The sequence below is a fragment of the Rhinolophus hipposideros genome, assembly GCF_964194185.1.
Source record: "Rhinolophus hipposideros genome assembly, chromosome: X".
Taxonomy (NCBI): Eukaryota; Metazoa; Chordata; class Mammalia; order Chiroptera; family Rhinolophidae; genus Rhinolophus; species Rhinolophus hipposideros.
In genome coordinates, this window is record NC_138046.1 from 49,822,933 (window position 1) to 49,843,928 (window position 20,996).

The 20,996-nt window shown below is 40.2% G+C and overlaps 1 protein-coding gene across 2 annotated transcripts in view; it reads right to left on the minus strand.

Annotated features, from left to right (window-relative positions):
* Window positions 1–20,996, minus strand: part of MID2 (midline 2) — a 102,577-nt gene that overhangs the window by 62,831 nt on the left and 18,750 nt on the right. For both annotated transcript variants that reach the window (XM_081043688.1, XM_081043687.1), the window contains exons 2-3: window positions 19,565–20,280; window positions 6,066–6,161 (exon numbers count right to left, since the gene is read on the minus strand). In XM_081043688.1, coding sequence (XP_080899814.1) covers window positions 6,066–6,161; window positions 19,565–20,224 — 756 coding nt within the window. In that variant the 5' untranslated portion in view covers window positions 20,225–20,280. The remainder of the gene's footprint in view (window positions 1–6,065; window positions 6,162–19,564; window positions 20,281–20,996) is intronic.

A 20,996-nucleotide genomic window follows, 5' to 3' on the forward strand; every position in this document is an offset into this window, starting at 1 on the left:
TGTATCTCAATGTTTTTATCTGCAACACAGGAATAATAATGGTCTTTACTTCAAAAAGTCGCTGTGAGTACTAAATGAGTTAACACATACAAATTGCTTGCCTGGAACATAGGAAATCTTCATTAAGTGTTATTTAGTCTTTTGGAAAGTAATATCTAAAATGTTGATCATTTCCACAAATGAATAATTTACTCCTGATCTTTCATTTTTCAAATGCACACTGTCCTTTAGTAATCTCACAGGAGGCTCCACAGTCTTCCCGTTTATTTTTGAAAGATCAGTTTATTGTTGTATTCCAAGTGACACACAATTGGATTTCTCTGTCCTCGGCCTTCTTCTTATTCTACATATTCTCCATGGCTTTCAGTGCTCCTTGGATGCTGATGACTCCCAAGTCTTCGTCCGTTTCCCAGACCTCTCTCTTGATCTCCAGGTCCAGCCAGCCAGCTGCCTACTAGGCATCTCCTACCTGACTCTCTGACCGACAGCACAACAAACCTCACTTGTCTAAAAAGAACTGTCTGTATTTCCTAAGCTAGTCAATTAAAGGTGACACATCCATTCAGTCACCCAAGCCAGAAACCTGTGGATCATACTACTATTCTCTTACCCCTTCGCCTACTGCATCTAACTGATCGCCAAGTAATACTGAATCTACCTCCTAGAAGTGTTTTGAATTTATCCCCTCCTCCCTAACCCTAGTGTCACTGCCTTAGGCTGGGCCTTGGTCTCTCCCACCCAACTGGTCCCTTTGCCTTCACTTTTGACCCTTGAATCCTTGCTCCATCCTGTATACTACAGCCAGAGCAATCCTGAAATGCAGATCTTATCCAGTTATTCACCTGCTTTCTATCCTTTCATAGCTACCCTGAGTCTTCAGGATAAAGTCTGAACACCTTTGCCTGGCATACAAGGGGCTCTTCATTATTTAGACCCTAACTACTTCCCCACACTTACTTACCTCTGGCAACAATTCTCACATCTCACATTCTTGCTGAACCAAACTTCTTGTGGCTCCCTGGACACCTATACACTGTTTACCCTCCCTTGTTCTTGTATGTGGCCCCCTTCATTCCCTTACCTCATTTTTGTTGGCAAAATTCTACTTTTATTTCAAAATAACTCAATTTTTATATCCATTCTGCAGACTTGGGTGTTGATTTCTCCGTGCCAGCTTGTCATCTTGCACTTACTTTCATTACAATAATTATTACTTCACATTACATTTGACACTTTACCTTTCGCATAAGTTCCTTGAGGGCAGGAACCATTTTCTATTTATTTCCGTATACCCAGTGTATACCCAGAGTGTAGGGTATCATTTTGCCCATACACTTTGCTCATTTCCACCTCCACTAATACCTGTGTTCTCTTTCTCAGCAGAGGGAGAATTTCTTTTCCCTCCTTCAACATTTGGCTAAAATGCATTTTCTCCATTAAATTTTCCCTGATTACATTCACTTCACTCTAATCACTTCTTCATTTTGGCATGTCCTCAGTGCTTGGAGAAGACTTCTCCAATAAACATATTTGTGCTTTAATGATTTAGAATGCATTCTTTATTTTAGCTGGACCAATCTAGAACACTTAAGGATCATCTGCTGATATCATCTATTAGCAGTTATTTTAAAAATTAATTTCTGTTACAACACCTATTTTTATGGTTGGAGAAGCAGTCAGACATCGATTCTTGCTCTTCCCAAACCAAATCCCCTTTCAGTGAGCAATAAGAGCAGAGAGGGGAGAACACCAAGCCACCTACAGTTTGGACTCTAAGAGAAAAACTTCTAAAAGCTATCGAAGTGAAGATCTAATAGCGAGATAGAAAGCTGAAATTTCCCAAACTATGGAAAACCTTTCCCTCTCTTCTTTCTCTTAAGGCTAAAGAGCAGTGACACCCAACTCCTAAAAAGGCTTGAGAAGAGCCAGAAAGAAATCGATCTGCCCACAGAACTTCTGGGATGGACTATAGCAGGGATTCTACCATCGCAGTTCTGGAGGGGAGCACACAAAATATCCAGGAAAGTGCTTTAATATGCTCAGTGCCCTAAAAGTTAACAACAAGACTAAGTAAAAATGGAAAGGTTACACTACATTCATTTGTACTCCCTGTACTGCATGCTGCTTTATGAATACTCCTCTTTCTCACTAGACACTGTGTTTTCCCTAGCTGGACTAAAAGTTCCTGGAGGCCATCAACAATACTTCTTTTGTAGCCCCGAAATCGCTCACCACACTGAGGACATAGTGTTTGCTCCAGAAATGTTGACTAATTATGAAGTATTTACCTATTTTTTTTCCCCTCAATATTTTCAGGAATGCTAATTATTCACAAAACTGTGCAGTCTTGGAAGCCAAGAGGAAATAGTCATCTATTGGTATACATTTTGCTTGGGCTATGCATTAAACAGAGATTTCCTTTGGAAATGTAAACAAGGGATGCCTGATGAGACAGGACAAAGAACTATATATAGATATCAAGTGGACAGAGTGGCAAGGTCAAAGCATGCCTTTCCTTAACCAGATGAATGGAGTCCTGGTTCTGCCTCTACCTCCTTCCCATGCTCTCCAGCATACAACAGAAAAATTCCCAGCTGCCTATCCATTGAATTCTGAAAGCTGGGCAACATCTCCAACAGGCTGTATTACCAAAGAATTCAGTTAACAAATCTGTGGTGATCCTAATCTCTGTTTCTGTAATAATAGGAAGACTGCAGCTTTGTTTACTTTCTGAGGAGAATAGAGAACAGGGAGAAAGAACCAGGAGAGGGAGTAGGTATTTATGGCCCCTTTATGAAAAGTCAATCTGTGACAAAAAACATTTGTAGACAATAAGGAAGGGGAACAGGTTTGACAGGAAAATAGCTTATTCCAGTTTTCTCAGAAGAGCCTTAGCTGGTATCCTCCACCCCCACCCAATGTGAAATTCCTGGTTTACACTGTGAATCTAGTCATTCCCTATAGATAAATCTGGATTAGATAAACTGAAAAACTTCCAAATCACCCTTCATTGAGCGTCTGGCTCTCATGACAGACAGTATGCTATTATTTATTTCATTTTATAAAGTATGTATAAGCATTTATGAAGTCTCGAATGCCTTCTTTAACTGCATTTCTAATGCCAGGGCTTGTCCTGAAGCTTTCTGGGCACACAGACTCTGTGCTGAATGAGCATAATAAGCACCCTGGACTCACCCTATCATTATGAGGATGTTTAGCGCACATCCCTAACCTTTCAGAAGGGATGATGTCACAGAGGACAGCCATGCTCTTCCATAGGCCATCCCGTAGGGCTACTGTAAAAGACAGAATCTTAAACTGAATAGACCGTGGAGTAAACTCCAAACCACACTCTCACCCTTGACATGTAATGTGCTATCTCACGATTCTTTCCCATTTGTTAACATTTTTATTCCATTTTCTGTATTTCCTGCACATGTGTTTTCACATCAGCGTGGATTTGGGTAACATGTAAAACTCCAAAGGGTAAATAATGTGTTCATGCTATTTTCTTTGTAACTACCCTGTTTCTCTGAAAATAAGACCTAGCCGGACAATCAGCTCTAATGCGTCTTTTGGAGCAAAAATTAGTATAAGACCTCGTGTTATGTTATGATGTTATGCTATGTTGTGTTGTGTTGTGTTGTGATGTGATATTGTTATGTTATATAAGATCTGGTCTTTTGTGATAGTAAAGTAAGACCGGGTCTCATAGTGATTTTTGCTCCAAAAGACGCATTACAGCTGATTGTCCGGCTAGGTCTTGTTTTGGGGGAAACACAGTAGTACAATGCCATGCACAGCTATTAGCAAAAGGTGACCTTTTATGTGCCAGAGCAGACAGTGGCCTGCACAATGGATTTAATAAGTATCCCAAAGGGAGCCTCTTAAATACCTCCTTTCCTGGTACAGGGTGGGGCTGCTCTTTCTTCCTGCTTTGCTTTCATTTAGCAGCAACAGTGTCATCTCCTGAAGGTTAAGCAGGAATACTAAATTCAGAAAGGCACTGTTAAAACATCCCTGTTACTGGAGGGCAAGAATGAGTCCTCCTCCATTAACACAATGATGCATTGTTTTATGAAACTAGCTCCTTGCCACCTGAAAAGAGTATGGCCCTGAGTATAAAGGTTTGACTGGTACAATGGGCTGGGAAAGGTTGGAATAGGGCTATGCTTCGGTAGAGGCTGGCCAGAGTGATAAGCTTCCCAGGGGTAGGATAAGATGTTAGAGAGGTCCTGAAGTGAACAAGTAATGAAACTAAACTGCTTACTTTGCTAATTTGACTACAACTTGCTCTATACTTAACAGTCTTTTGATGAGAATGAGGAAGGTGATGATTATAATTTCTAACCATATTTTATTCACTACTAACTGTTACCACACCCTCAATCACACAAATTCTAACCCAAGGGATTCTGTATCTTGTCTCCTGCTTACAATACTTCCTTGTCTCTTCACCAGTGTGGGTTTCTTATACTATAATCTAACAGCATAATCAGAAGCTTTGATACAGTGGAACATAGAGGGATTCTGATTAGCTGAAAACCACTCTAAAATGCCTTCTGTTTTCTTTCTTCCCCCCTTTGGAAAGGATGAGACTGAAGAGATAAAGAAAAGAATAAAGAAAGTAACCATTCACGGAATCATGACCTGTGAAATCTGGGAGAGACATCAAAATCATGTAGTCAGTTCAACCACTCATTTTATAGGTAAGGACACTGAAGCTGAGAGGTTAAATGACTTACTCAAGTTTATACTACCAATTAACGGCAGAATTAAGTCTAGAACCCAGTCTCCCAACTTACATTCCAGTATTCTTTCTTTTTATTCCTTATGCTTCTTCCTAAATCCCCTACCCCAGGGCACAATCTCGCACCTGAGTTTAACCAGTACCCTACATATGTACCCTACATATAGCACCACTCTCTTCCACAAATGGAGTGTGCAGCATTGATTAAATTGTTATGGTATGCTCATCAGACAAGTACAGCCTACTTTAAGAAACCCAACACTTTAAGAAATCTAAAAAATCATGAGGTTGGTCATAAAAGATTTTTTTGGCCTTACAAAACCCCCACACTCTCTTATATAGGAATCCTCAGGTGGGACTGAGAGATGAGATCGTAATAAAACTATTTTATTGTTTAAAATAAAATAGACTCGAACCATTACATTTATTTGTCATACAAGTGAGTTTAGAACTAGACTACCAGGTTGTACATAGAATTAGAAACATTTTTATCCAACCACGGCCCATGAGGAAGGAGTCCTATAATATTTTACCTGATTCTGTTTACACTATAAGCACTACCATTGCCTCTTCAACAAAATCAACAGAAAACCAAATGCTACAGCTGAAGTTTCATGCTCTCGAGAAAGAGAGAAAAATAACATTTTTCTATTATTGCATCCACTTAAGAAGAGGTTGACTCCTCTCATAAGCTATGCTCTGAGATTTGATGTACATAACAATTTTCGAAAACCTTATACTTGTGTAACACTTTATAATTCACAGACAACTTTCACAGAGGTATCATTTGTTGAGGACAAGAATAAGTAGGAAAGTGGTAAGTGAGGACCTGGTAAGGTGCATGGGGATGAAGGGAGGAGAGGCTAGGAAGAGTTGGAGCAGTCCTGATAATACTGTTACAGAAACAATACTGCACTGAACGAGCCTCACCCTGTGCCAAGGACCCAAATTCCCAACTTCCCTGTGGAACCCCAGCAATCTCTTTAAGGAGCTATGATGTCCAGTTTGATGAAGGAAGAAACACACACTTCATGTCGGATTCTCATGTTGCCTGCTGTTTGGAAAGGAGAAGGGAATTGGCCCTTGGATTGTTGTCTCCCAAACTCATCACCGCTGTGTACCCCCCACCCCCTTTTTTAAACAACAACTATCTGCCTCTTTTCTTGGAATGAGTATCCTAAAGGAATAAGGCTTCCTAGAACTACCATTCAATCCTTCATTCCAAATGGCTGAGCTACATTCTGACAAAACTCAAGTGCCCCCAAAGAATTGATCCAGGTCTTCTGAAAGAATAACAAATGTTTCTTTTACATACCTCAACCTGCTGGCAGATCTGTATTAGCTTGGCCATTTGATTTTCTAGTTCACTGTTACGCTTAACCAGGTTGGTTAGGTTCATCTCCAGAGTTTGCTGCCATCGCAGAGTGTGAAGCCAGGGGGAAAAGGGAAGAGGGGGGAAAAAAGAACAAACATTCAATGAGTTTGAGAACCAATAGCCTGTGGAGATCAGTCAGTCAGTTCAAAAATATTTCAAAGATTCACTGAGCACTTGCTATGGGCTAAGCACTGTTCTAGGTGCCACTTAATATGCTGTACACTGACTTGTTCCAGACTATTACTATTAGGGAAAAGTTGACATTCACGACTTTGTAGATATAGAACTTTAATGACATTATGTTTTCAATAATACTTTCCACTTTTTAAAGTAGTTCACAGTAAATACCTTCTTTTGCCCTCACAATAACACTGTGACATAGGGATAATAGGTACTATTCTCTCTTTCAGAGATGAGTAGTCTAAGAAAACTATTAATTTATTGAATGATTACTACTTGCCAGACACTATGCTCGACAATTTCACATAAATCATTGAATAATCATAACGACCCATGAAGTAGGAGATGTCAGCGTTGTACAAGTGAGGAAACTGAGCTTGAGAGTGGGGGGTAAGTATAATTAGTATGTGGTAAAGCTAGGACTGGAACCCAGTCTCTAACCTTCAGTCACAGCTTTACCCCAGTATTTCATGATTTTGTTGTTGTTGTTGTTGTTGATAACATTTCATATTTATCAGTAGGTTCCTTCAGGGAAAAAGGTGATATTTTAAGTGTGGGATTTATAAAAATCTAGCATCATATCTCACAGTTTCCCTTCTTTGGCACTAAGGAATAGCCCATGGAGATACCGAACTTCAAAATGCAAAGCCTGGCTGTATCGAGATAGAACATCCATTGCTTGCCACAGCTTACTGCGATTGAAATCCTTTTAAGTACATATTAGAAGCACTTTGCAAATATGTTTAATATAACATAGTTACAGCAGTACTCAGAACTCTTAGCATATTTTCAGTTGAGCAAGCTACTCTCTCCCATTCCTTATGTGAAGAAAATAGAATGTGATTCATTCTACAATGATAATGGGCTTCTTTTATTCCTCCCCATTCCCAAGTCTTCAGCTCTAGTGGCTGCTTCTACCTCAGGACCTGCCCCAATATCCACTCCTCTCTCACTCACCATCCCAATACCGCCCCTGCCCCCGCCAAGTCTGTTCCAAATGTAATACCCCAACTTCCTGGTCCTTATTCTATCATTCCTTCCCTTGGTCGTGTTCGTTGCTTCATTGCTGTCTTCATGGTTTCCGTGGTTTGTAGTTGTTCAAAGTTCATGTTTTTGGCAGGGGGTGTGGGGGGCCAGGAGAAGTGGGGAAAGGGAGAGGCATTGTGTACTTTGCCCCTTGTCTACTAAGTAGCTGTGGCTCCTTAGTATCCTTGGCACTGTCCCATGACTCTATCCCAGAGGATATATCCCTATGGATATATGTATTTCTAGGGTGGGCAGTCTGATCTCACTTGTTGTCGGACTGGATTATGAAAACCAGTTTAATCTTTGCTTCCCTGTTTGCCAGATCTCTCTTGGTTTCTTTGGCTTTGTTCCCATGGAAAACATTTTTCACCATTTATTCCAGTTTTCCTGGCTTGGGTACAGTGTCTCCCCTGGCCTTCTTTAATTCCATGACCATCTCAACGGTGACCTTCTCCTTAGCAAGGACAGAGAGGGAAGAAGAAGAAAAGAAGGGTGGCAATCATTGATTTGGACATGATCTCTAAGCTAAGTAGATGTTAGGGGGGAAAAAGAAACGTCAGTTCAGAGAGTTAATACAACAAAATGTATTGAGCACCTACTCTCTCTGTTCAAGGTGCAGGTGACTTCAGAGATAAAGAGGAAGTGAAATTAAGGTGAGTCTTGACATTATCCTTTTGATTTCTTCTGGCAATGGAAAATCACCATCTTTTGTTTGTACTCCTGACATTCTTCTCTGAAATGTCCATTTTCTTATGCTTTGTTTTGTTTTGTGCAGTGGTATTTTGTACCATTTCTATGTGCCAGTTTTCAGTGAACAATTCTAAAGCTTAGCATCTCACTGTACATTGTTCTGGGTTGATTCTGGCTGTTTGCAAATATCTTTGTATGGTCACATAGAATGACAGAATTAAAGTTACTGAAATTCTGTTTGCCTTTATTAAAAAAAAAAAAAGGTGGGTCTTGAAGGATAAGTAGGATTTAACAGACAGATGGAAGGGGCAGGGTGTTCCAGGCACAAGGAATAGTATGAGCAAAAATAAAATGGAATGTAGTATAGACCATGTTCAAGGAAGAGAAGCTGAGTTTGGCTAGAGCAGAAGGTACAAGAGAGTAGTGGGGGACAAGGCTGGAAATGGGGAGCAGAGCTCTGTTATGAAGGTCTTGAATGCCTAGGTGAGGAGTTTGTACCTACTTTTTAAGCAGTGGGGACTTACCAAAAGCTTTTGAGCAAGATAATGATATAATAAGGGCTGCATTTATGAGATCAACCTACCGGTAACACGTGGGGCAGCCTGAAACAGGAGAGCCTGGGACAGGGACATTGGTTAGGAAGAGGCTACAGTATTCAAAGCAGTTGGGAATGCAGGTCTGGGGCAAGCTAAGATGATAATTGAGAGAAACGTGTTTCAAGAAAGGATTTGTCGCTGTCAAATATGTAGAGAGTGCAAGAAACATGAGGGCTGGTAAAAGGCAGCTGTATTTGGTAATTAGAGGTCATTGGTGGCCTTTGAAAAAGGAGCTTCCGTAGAGTTTTGGAAGCAGATGCCAAACTGTACAGATTAAGAAATACAGAGGTGGTGATGAAGTGGAGGCTACAAGTCTGAACTCCTCTTAAAACGTCTGACCATAAGATAAGTATGACTGAGCTGTAGTTGGATTTAAGGGTCCAACTTAAGTTCGAGAGTGAGTACTGGTAATGGACCCAATCAGTTTGTGATTTCCTCTAGCAGAGTGGTCAAGATTCCTAGATCCCTGGAAACCCCATGCATTACAAACGGCTTTACTGACATATATTAGGTAATCACAATGTAGACTAATGAACTCAGAGCAGATGTAATATTAGAAATCTGTGTTTCAAACTGTAAAGTGTTTCCATTTGAACATAGGATGTCATGGGGAGAATGTTTTCTAACAAATACATGCAACCTGTTGCAACACTTATCATGAAACTGATATCTTATAAATAATCCATAGTGCAGAGCAGGACTAAGATCCTTGCTGTGTGTTCCTCATTTATGGCCCCAAACTGAGACTCACACCTCCTATAAAGCCACTGAAAACAAAAATTAAGGCTGAACACATAATTTGGGGTCCGGTTATAGACTATGGATCTTGGGTTACCATCACAAAATTATGGCAAATTGTTATTTGCTCTGTCCCCCCCCCCACCCCCAGGCAATCTGCAGAATGCCAGCACATTTTAACAACAGACAACTAGAACTGACAGGACGACTCTAATTTCGACCTGACTTCATTAATATGAAAATGCTTTGAAAAATAAATCTTTGGCTAATAAAAACACCATCTGTTCATGGCTTTTTGCCACTGTTTTCTTGCATTACGAGACATAATTTGAGGAAAACACTGAGCATTTACTTACTAACTTCCTATTCATTTACAAGGAATTAAAGCCTTGATTCTGGAATTGATTCTCAATAATGAACATATGCACGGGGATGCAGAGAACTGAAGCAATTATGCAGTCTATTTCCTCACCCTCCTTTCTCATGCCTAGCACTGACGAATCACTTCGAACTAGAAATTCTGGGCCAGTCTAGGTTTCATGGATTTGGCCAAGTAATTATCTTATCTATACTCTGGCTGAGTAAATAAAGAGGATACGCGTATGTGTACATATATCTATGTGCATGCGTGTGTGTGTTTGTGTATAAAATCTTGTGTTAAACAAAACATGTCTCTTTATTGTTGTGTTATTTTTGTTTGGTTTTGAAAAATTGGTTTGTTTTGTTCTCTTTTTGTGCAGTCCAGTTAATGACTGGGCCAGGCTCCCTCTGTCCAAGCCCGGATAGTGCAGCTTTCTCAGAACAGTTGAATTGTGACAGTGAGAGAGAGCCAAAGTGGCAGGGGAGATTGGAATGGAGATATCTGCTGGGAGGAAACAGGGACAGGAGGTTGGCAGGGGGAGCAGGATGAAGCTCCCATTTCCTGCTGCAGGAGGTTACCTCTGGGTCCTCCTGTGCTTTCCTTACATGGGGGTTAGAGAAGCCGTTGGAGCTATGAAACTATGAGACCCTCTTCACCTCACATCATTAGAGCTCTCACAAAATTGTACATATGTCTAAACAGTACAAAGTGAGTGGGAGATTTGATTTATTTGCATAATTGAGATTTTTAAAAGCTCAAGTTAGCTAAATTGGCAGTCTACACTGATGCCATTGTTATCCAAGTTCCACTTCATTTGTGTCATATAGATTTAGTCCCTTTGTGTTCTTTTATACCCTTCCCAAAGAGGAAAATGTTATGCCAGCTCTGAGAAAGCCAGGCACAGACTATTCTTCTCCTAGACAGCATCCCATACAAAGAAATGGCTTCTCCAAACCTCTCAAGTAATCTCTGTTTTCTGGTTGTTGTTGTTGTTTTCTTTAGACACAGGTTATTTCAGGTAACTTTATAACTGGCTCCTTCAAGAAGCTTAGTTATACATGAAAACACTGGAAAGATTCCCCTGGTGGCACTCATTCGACCATGATCTCCATTTGTCATGCTCCATGAAGGCATATGTAGTCACACAATATGAGCACGCCTACAGGCACCTACCTGAAACAGCAAATCTTGAAGCCAAAAAAAGGGTGGAGTTTTCTGGTTATTCTATTAAAATATGTAGTGTTGCCACTGAATGAATGCCTGCATACTCTCTTGCTTTCTAAAAGGTACCTACACAGGATCCCGACTGTTTTGATGTGGGAATTGAATCTTGAGGTGCAAAGGGAGAAGGGAAAGAAAGAAAGGCTAACCCATCCCAAACCTTAGCCTTCCCAACTGACAGAAGACAACTTCATCTTTAAAAATAACCTGAGCCAGTGACCCCATTACTACTCCTTGACAAGCTCTTTTCTGACATCCTGTTGACTCACTGAAACATTCCCAGCTCTTCCAAAAGCCAGGAGCCACAATCTTAGCATACTTTTTTGGGGGGGTCACATTCTGCCTTCTTTTTTTAACTGCTTGTCTTAAAATACTTACTTTGCTTTTGCTTCAGTCTGTCACTTTGTGTCAATTACATATGGCCTTTCAACAGCAGAACACACCATCTGTTCCACAAACTGAAGCCTACACCCTTATGCCAGAGTTTATTCCTTCCCCAAACATTTATTTGCTGCTGTATAGATACAGGCTAATTCCCGGAATGAGACACAGGTGATACACTGGATGTCTGTATGAGGCCTACGCTACCTGGGGTTTGTTAGAGATGACCAGACCGGTGCCCCAGCCAGGTAAAACGGGTTGCCATTCCTTTTATTTTCAAAAGGTTCTGAAATCATCCAGCAAAGACCCACATTCCCCCAGCCCCTTATCAGAAATGCTACACAAACCGTCCCACATTCTTTTCTTTCCCCTCTCTTCAGGTGCATAGGATGGTTAAATCTCTAGCTTATAGGTGTAAATTATTCTTTGGACCTTCTAAATAAAAACCTGTACTAAAAATCTAAACCCAGTGTTTATTTTGATAATATTCAGAATAGTGAGCCAAAGCCAACCCTACTTTCCTGGAGGCCTCAATATTGTATTCCACTTGCACTATTTCTCTTCAGTCCCTGCCTCTCATACACATCCTCCTCTTGCTCTTCCTTCATGTCTAACTTCTAGACCATTCATGTGCTGCAGGGCTCAATCCTGGGTCCTCATCCAGCTCACTACTGCATGGCTCCATCTCCATGCTAAAGACACCCACATCTATTTCTCTAGTCCTGATCTTTCAGCCACCATAAAGGCCTGAATTTCAACTCCTTCTGGAACACTTGCCCTTTTATTTCTAAGTGTACCCCATGCTTTTTCTCTGCCAGATATTTGAACAAACTCTTCTGTCTTGATTAGAGCACTCCCTGTTCCTTACTGCAGCCCTTTATCCCAACTGGGAGTCCAAAAACCCAGACAAAGTCTCTTGATATCCCTTCTATGCTTTCTCTCAATGCTCGGTGCTTCTGCTGTCATTGCTCTCAGTACACTGTCTTGTAACTGTGTCCTTAATTGTCTTTCTCCCCACATTAAGCTGAGAGCTCCATATGGGTTGGGACGGTGCTGTCTTTATCACTGTACCCCAACACCTCTTCTGGTGCTTGGCACCTACTAGCTATACGGTAAATGTTTGATGAATGGATGAATGTTAAAAGACTCACCATCACATCAAACTCAAGTCTAAAGGTCAAATCATCCCACCAAAACCGCTAGCCCCTTCCTAATTTCCCCATTTGTGTCCCCAATACCACCATCATTCAAGAAGTCTCCTGCTCAAAGATCATTTTTTAAATTATTTCTCTCCATCATCTATAACCACTGTGGTCATTCACCAAGTCCTATCAATTCTTTCTTGCCACTCTTTCTCCAGTTTTCCCTCTTCTCCAACAAATTCATTCATGATTCAGTTTCTAAGCTTGACGATTTCCTTTCCCTGACCTAGTCTGTGCTTCAGAGCATCCCGTGCACACCTCTGTCACAGCACTTACCATGCTGAATTAGAATTTCCAAGGGACAGATCTATCTCCCTTACTTACTAAACTCAAAGCTCCTCGGGGCAAAGACTGTGCCTCATTTCCTATGTCCCCCACTCCTACCATAACGTCCTGAACGTTTCAAGCGTTAAATAAACAAAATGAGCATTCATTATTTGTGAAATGAATGAATAAAGCCCCAGTCTAACTCCCTGGTGCTACAGTTGAAGTTATTGTCTGTTCTACCTTCGGGGGAGATAAAGAACATATTACTTCATTATATCAACCCTTCATGAACCCGAATGTCATTATCACATTTTCCCCTTTAAACTTCACTTCTTTGGGTTCAATAATTTTTGTTTCCTTAATCTTTCCTCACCTATATTATGTTTCTGTACTATGTTCTTTTGCTGAATAATAACAGACAGGATGTTCATCCACCCAAGAACAATCTCTGGGTCAACATTTTGTAAATTGTTCTCAGACTGATGATTTTTAGCTCCATTCAAATGTCGATGAGGAGCAGACTTGGGATAAAAGAAATAATAGACAAACAAAAAGATAAGTGCACATATAGTTAAAGTATTTACTTGTTAAACTTGCTCTCAAACCTAAGAAACAATAGAAAACATCTTCCAACACAGGGCCCTGTTAATACTATTTGAGAAAAGAGCCAGAGAATCAGTATAACTACTGAAGGGAAAAGAATTGAAGTTCAAATGAGTCTTAACACATAGTTTGAGTAGACAAGGAATAAAATGCATTTTTTTAACCACATACACATACAAAACACACACAGATTTACGAGGTGTGATAAAAAAAATACGGTGAATGTTTAAATTTTTTTAAAAAGAAAATTATAGTAGAAAACACATTGCCATTAATCCCTCTCAAAATACTCCCCCTCGCTTTAAACACACTTATCCCAACAGCCTTGCCACTTTCAGAAGCAGTTCTGGAAGTCCTCTTTTGTGAGTGTCTTTAGTTGCGCTTGTCATGGCTGCTTCCATGTCCTGAATTTACTCAAAACATTTACCTTTCAAGGTCATTTTGACTTTGGGTAAGAGCCAGAAGCTGTACGGTGCCAGACCTGGTGAATAAGGTGGATGAAGATACACCATAATGTTTTCATTTGACAGAAATTGCTCTCCCAGAAGAGATGTGTGACACAGAGCATTGTCATGATGATGAAGTAAAGACACTCACGAAAAAGGACTCTCAGAACTGCTTCAGAAAGTGAGAAGAACGATGGAATAAGTTTGTTCGAAGTGAGGGGAGTATTTTGAAGGGCATGAATGACAAAGTGTCTTTCACTGTAATATTTTATTTAAACATTCATTGTATTTTATGATCACACACCATATACATATAGATATACAGATATCTATATATCTATGTATGTAGATATATGTAGATATAGATACATAGATATATAGATATATGCCGGGGGCGCCAAAAAATGTACACAGGTGGACACTTTGGTCAGCGTTGCTCAAGCAGTAGTTCACGATAATCAGAAGTGTCTGGACGCTGATGGTAACTACTTTGAACCCTCCTGTAATTGCAGAAGTCAAATGTGACTTGTAGTCATCTTTTGTTATTGGTATGTATTGAGTATTAACAATTTTAACACAGTTTTCCTTTCTTCAAATGTGTATACATTTTTTGGCACCCTGTGTATACATAAAATCACTAATATGGAGTAAATCTTAGACAATTAACAGACCACGGAGAAGCCACATCTACAAGCAAGAATGATTTTACGAACATGAGTTGAAGGCTCGTTTATTTGAGAAACCCCATGACAGATATTACCCCTACTCCCATACACACATATGCACCACCATACCTTAGAGAGCACAAATATGGACTCAAATGCTTTGCTCTTATTATGTTTAGTTACTGTGATTCAGTACCTAAGCGAGTAACAGTGAGAAAAAACTTTTTCTGTTTCTTTACCTATGATAACCCGCCCTGGTCTCCCCTGAAGATTTTGCTTAGCATGAGGATGCATGATCTGGCTCATTTATTAGGGAGATCCCTAGTATCAGGATAGGTTGTACTGAGGTCTTAATCCTCCTTAGGGTGTCCACAGAAAGCTTGCCTTACACTCATGGCCCTCTTATATCCAACTGATCTACAGATATACCCACAGAAAAGTAACACAGATATTATCTCCTCCTCCACACAGTGACACACAGACACACATAGACACACAGACACAGAGTCATTCTCAGCCACTCATCCGTGCAGAAACACACACCCTTTTATATAGTGACACATACACATGTATGCAAATATACCCTCTCTCAATTCTGTCTCTCATAAAGGTATTTCTCTTTCTTTCTCTTATATTCATACTCATACTGGTTCAAAAACAGTCAAATACCCATTGGTAGGTAAGTCAAGACGGTATCTGTCTTGGCAGACAGAAGTGGGTGTCAAGTGGGTGAGTAGACTGAGAGCTGGTGACTGGGAGAAGGTGGTGGCTGAGTGAGAATAGGTGGGTGGATGACAGAGTGACTGAGTAGGAAGAAGGACAAGCAATCAACTATGATAAGATGTTAGAATATCATATTTTCCAACCTTTTAATCCTCATTGTGGCTTTCCTTTGAACATTCTCCAAGTCTCATATCTTCTTCTCTTTGTCTGGCAATCTTTAGCTCTTTCTGTCACCGTCCCTGTGTGTGTATGTGTGTTACTTTCCCATAACAAAAAGCTAACTCTAGTGCCAGGTAATATTTTATAACAACAAGATCCCTGATGTGTAAATGTAATTGCATTTAAGAATTATTTGTAGTAATGAATTTGTGGAAATGTAATGAGAAAAAGAAAATGTGCTTGTTTATTCCTTTCAGGAAATTCCTCTATTCCCCCAGGTTTTCATCAGCTATATTTTTGGCAGGCTGTGGGCATGGAAATGTGAAGACATCACTCTCAAAGAGAATTATAATAATCACATCTGATTTATACAGATGTCACCATACATTTAGGCAGTTAGAAAATCCAGCAATCAAAATGAACAGGCACTTAAAATTAAGGACATGCCATACTTTTGCTAACACTTTGGTTTTTAACATTATCAGTAGTTCACAGATTTTTTTTCAGACTTCTAAAGTATTCATAATGGCAAGACAGATTTATATTTTATAAAATGAAAACCAAAGCAAGCTACAGATGCTGGTATACTTCCTGCAAATCTATTACAAAAATTTAATTCATTTGGATTTCTTGAGCATAGACTATGTGTGCTAGACACTAAGATGATACTGAAGAAATAAAAGACATTGTTCCTGGTCTCAAATAATTTATAGTATAGTTGGAATGTGTTGGGGTGGCCTTGTGGGATTTCAACTGAGCACTAAAGAATAGGCCGGATTCTTAAGCGGGCCAAGAGAAGAGCATGAGTGAGAGCGAAAGTTCGGAGTCAGAAAAGAGAATGGCATGTTGAGCAGACAGGTAGGAGGCTAGCCTCGGTAGATGAAGGTAGCATGTTTGAGAGTGGTAGAGGAAAGAGACAGATGGGCATCATGGGGACCACGTTGTACAGGACTTAGAATACCGAGTTCAGATCTGTCACCAATAGAAAGCCACTGAAATTGACCTTTTTTAAAGCCAGCATGTATTAACACAATAATACCAATGTTTTCTAACCGGAGAAACTCACGTGACAATGAAAACTCTAAACTGTGAAGCAGTTTTATAGAAAGGTGGCACATACCATGAACTAATTTATATACTGGGACCAGTAACTACTGGGACTAGAGAGGTAACAGAGAAAATAATTACTCCGAGAGGGCTTACTACTAACAACTATCATGAACACAATTATTCTTTAAAATTGAAGAATTAATTAAACCACGGGAAGCTTTCTGAAGGACATGTAGGTAGACTAGACAACTAAATAAGGATAATAAACTACACTGAGTATCCCAAAAGCTCTTATCCATTTTGAGTACATGTTAAGAAGACAGGCTGGCTTCTGGTTATTCTGACCTTTCATCTATAACATAATGGTTTGTTCATTCTTTATTGAACAAATAAATATTAGACACCACTAATCCTAATCAGGGAGTTTAGTCCAATAAGGGGAGTTATAAATGCCAACTATGAAGCTCCACAACCAAAAAGTACAAATAAATACCATATTGGTTACTGGCCAGAAAGTAAAAAGAAAAAAAAAATACATGTATATTATATATATGATTATATATATATATACATATATAATCATTTTTCCTCTTCTCCTGTAGGACCCTCATGTACCCCACAGGGCCAGGGGAATATGCACAAGGCCATCTCCCCGACAGCTGGCTTTCTCCTTTATCCTTGGGGAAGAATCAAACAGACGAAGGGGATAATCCTAAATGCTTTTCTAAATTAAAATTAACTCAAAGTGCGTATATATGACTCTAAAAGTCAGATTTTCTCTCTGCTTACTGTGGAGAACTAATATCCTTTTCCACTTGGCACCAAACCAAAGTGACCCTCCCACACACAAAAGCAGCACCTCCCTCTCCCTCCCTAAAGTCCAAGATGTTCCAGACAACATAACAAACCACACAGTTGGGAATGATTCATATGTTTCTACTCTCCATCCAAAAATGAGCAAAAAAAGTTTCCACTTAATTTATAATCAGAATTTTCTGCACATTTCCTAAAAAATTAAAGGGGAACAATTCAAAATCTGGCCTCTTTCTCCAAAAATTACCCATTAGTTACAGACTAAAGTATCTTTTGGTAAAATACTTTTGTGCTCCATCCACCCCTGGAGACGAGAGCATGATGCCAAATATCTAATCAATCATCCAATGTTTTCATGTTTTCGGATGTCTTCAAAAAGCTGGTGTTCTGTAGGTACAGGCTTATTCTAGCCAGTTTTTTGTTATCTCAGTAGTACATATGGATACAGATTTTTCTGTTTGGAATATTTCTCAAGGCCAATGTCTTATTATAGTTCCAACACCTGCAAATATTTGGCAGTGTTCTATCCTCTCCATCTCCCCCACTCTTCCTGGAACCCCGCCCCGCCCCATTACTTCCCATTATGAAGCTGTAAGTTTATACAATAATATATCCTTTCCTTGATTCTGTTAATCGTTTATCTGTGACCCACGAAGTGTGCAGCTGCTGGAGCATAAAATTCAGTTCCAAATCACATTCCATAGGAGAAACTTAGGTCCAAAATAAAGTGGCAGCAGGCTGCAGTACAAAGGGTACTTAACTCAGGATCTAGAAGCTGAGTTCCAGTTCAAATTCTGTGACTTTGACCAAATCGCTCAACCTATCAAACTCTCAGTTTATATACCACTTTAAAGTATAGGGCTTCAAAGAAGCCAAATTCAAGGCCTAACTTCTTACGATTCTAAGACTTAAAGTCAAGGAGATTATTCCTCTCTGCAGTCTTGATGTGAATATCACTTTGAGTGAAATCAACAGATAGACATTGAACTTTGTGCACATTTATAATTAGATGTAAATAATAATCAAAAAAGGCACAAACCATTGTCAGTGTGACTGTTCTCAATATTGCTTGCCACAAATTACAGAAGGGAATACATATCCTATTCTGAGGGTCACTACCCTCACCAGTGTCATAATTTTCACATAAGTTACAATGACTTTTCCAGAGCATGGCGAGAGGAAACTCTCCACTCCCTTCTTGCCCTCCTTCCACCCTATATGGGTCTTCCCTTCAGCTTGGCTTATATATTCAGGCCTTATTTGGGGGTGATAATCTTAATACTCATTTATACATTTTATTTTTCTGGAATTTCTGATAAGTTGCTCCCTTTTTAAAAGAACTTAAACCACACAGCAGGCAGGCAATGGGAATAAAACAATTTGCTGGAGCCAACATTTGTTAACATCAACATGAGGCAGTAGGGCTTTAAAAACAAGCACTTAGACTCGCACATAAATATTATATGGCCCAACAACTTTGGAAAACTCTGTCCACTGAACACAAATGAAATATTAAGAATTTCCAAGGCAGGGACTGCAAACAAGTACGTCAGTCCATAACCCACAAAAATGAATACTGGCACAAAATCTGATCTGGATTAAATATTTATGGCTTTCGGTTTAAATTATTAGTTCACGTATTTGCTTATCCCGCCTGATTTCGTGGTACACTGAAGTTCCTTTTTTATCTGTTTGTTTTGTTTTCTAAGGCAGGCTTAGGATTTAGTCCTGCGTTAAGGGCTTGACAGCAATTTGTAGAGGCCAATGCCAAACCTTCGTTTCTTAGTGTACTGAGTGTGCAACCATACACTACTGTCCTCCACAAAAATCTCTCACCTACAGAGATATACTCAGACACTTCCACCCACCCCTATGCAGAGACACACCCAACCTTCCCATTGCTATGACATAAATATGCAAATCAACACATATGCTAATTGTAGTACACCTACACAGGCACTCATATATACTTTAAAAAGAAGAGGTGGAAAGATCACGGCAAAGATATGTAGTGTGCAATGTGTCACTGACAGAGGAGACAGGGTGCTCTTTCCCTCGTGGACTCCTAGTATGGCGGGCCATGGGCTAACTCCCGTAGAATTGGTCAGGGGTGAATGAATGCAAGCGGGTTTATGCCACAGATGAAATAGGCTCCAGTGAGAACTTGCAGGTGAGTAGGTTATTCCTCACGAGAACAACTTGGAGGTAACTCACTTGTCATATAAGAAAAGTGACCCGTTTTATTAGGGAAATTGCTAACTGTATAATTGTGTATAAAGAGACAAAGCTGTGTCAGGGATGTTTCCCAGATCCCTTACCTTGAGTTTCTCGAACCGATCATTCAGGGATGCGACCTGATGGTCTCGGTGACGCCCCACCAGTTTGCATAAGGCACAGATCAATTGGTCATCAGATACACAATACATGTTCACTTTCTCATTCTCGTGGTCCAGGCAGGTGATCCCTCGAAGATGTGTGTCTGGCACTGGTTCCACCAGGCGGTGGCTGGTGAAAGGTTTCTTGTTGGGGTGTGTGGCCCGCAGGCAACGGTCACAGTAGGAGACCTCACAGGTGATGCATGTTTTCACTGCATCCCGTGGCGGATCCTGCTCACAGAATTGGCAAGCAATTCGCTCACTAGACATGGCGGTGCTGGGCCTGTAAGTCCTCTCACGGCGGCTCTCGCTTGGGGAATTGGGCCCACTAACTGAAGCCTTCTGGAAACGGTCAATAATGTTCTGCAGAGTCACATTCCTCTTGAGGCCATCAAGGCCCCGGTGGTTCAGTGAGATAACATACCTGCACGTAGGACACTGGAAAGCAGTAATGGGTTCAATGGATTCACCAGAGCTGCAGCTGGAGACCAAGATACGATGGGCACAGCTGAAGCAGAGGCTATGAGCACAAGGGAGCAGGAGGGGGTCTTCAAACAACTCTAGGCAGATTGGACAGGTCAATTCAGACTCCAGTGTTTCCATCTTTAATGAAAATAATCCTGCTGAGGCATTAAGAACCACAGAGGCTGGGCTTTCACCTGCAAGGAATACAAAGCAAGAGTCATTACGCATTTCCAAAGGAAAAGTGGATGTGGCGTAATTGTTCACTAACCAATGGAGGCTTTTTTATTATTAGTTTCACATGTACAAACAGCATAGTGATTAGACACTTACACACCTCGCAAAGTAATAACCCCAATAAGTCTATCAATGGAGGTTTTACATGCTGCATTCCCCAAGGATGCTGGAGCAATAGGAAAGCAATCCAGGAATTAATCAGAAAGCCTTTCTCCCTTTTCAAACCTTGTTTGTGACAAATGCTTGAGCTTATTTTCCTGCACTAATAAAAAGAACCTAGTGGCCACCTCCAAATCCTGGTTTACTGATTAGCGTTATTAGGCCAGCTCACAACATTGGCATGGATCATTCCCTCACATATTTTCCACTGACATTTCTTGTCCTCGACTGTGACAAGCCTGAGGCTCTGCAAAATTCTCAATCTCCATTCTCCAATATTGTTCCCTATCTTACTTCAAGATAAAATATAGGAGCTGCTCCTATTTCACATCAAGTGGAGGGAAAACAAGGCCATATTTCAAAATAACTCTCCAGTTCCTGAAATGATTCCATTCTGAGAGCCTGCATAAGAAGAAGAGAGAGCTTTAGAAAAATGTAGTTCTAGGTGCAGGATAATAAGTTCTTCAGAGAATGAACTTGAATTACTTCCTATTACCACATGGAAATTTCTGTTTCA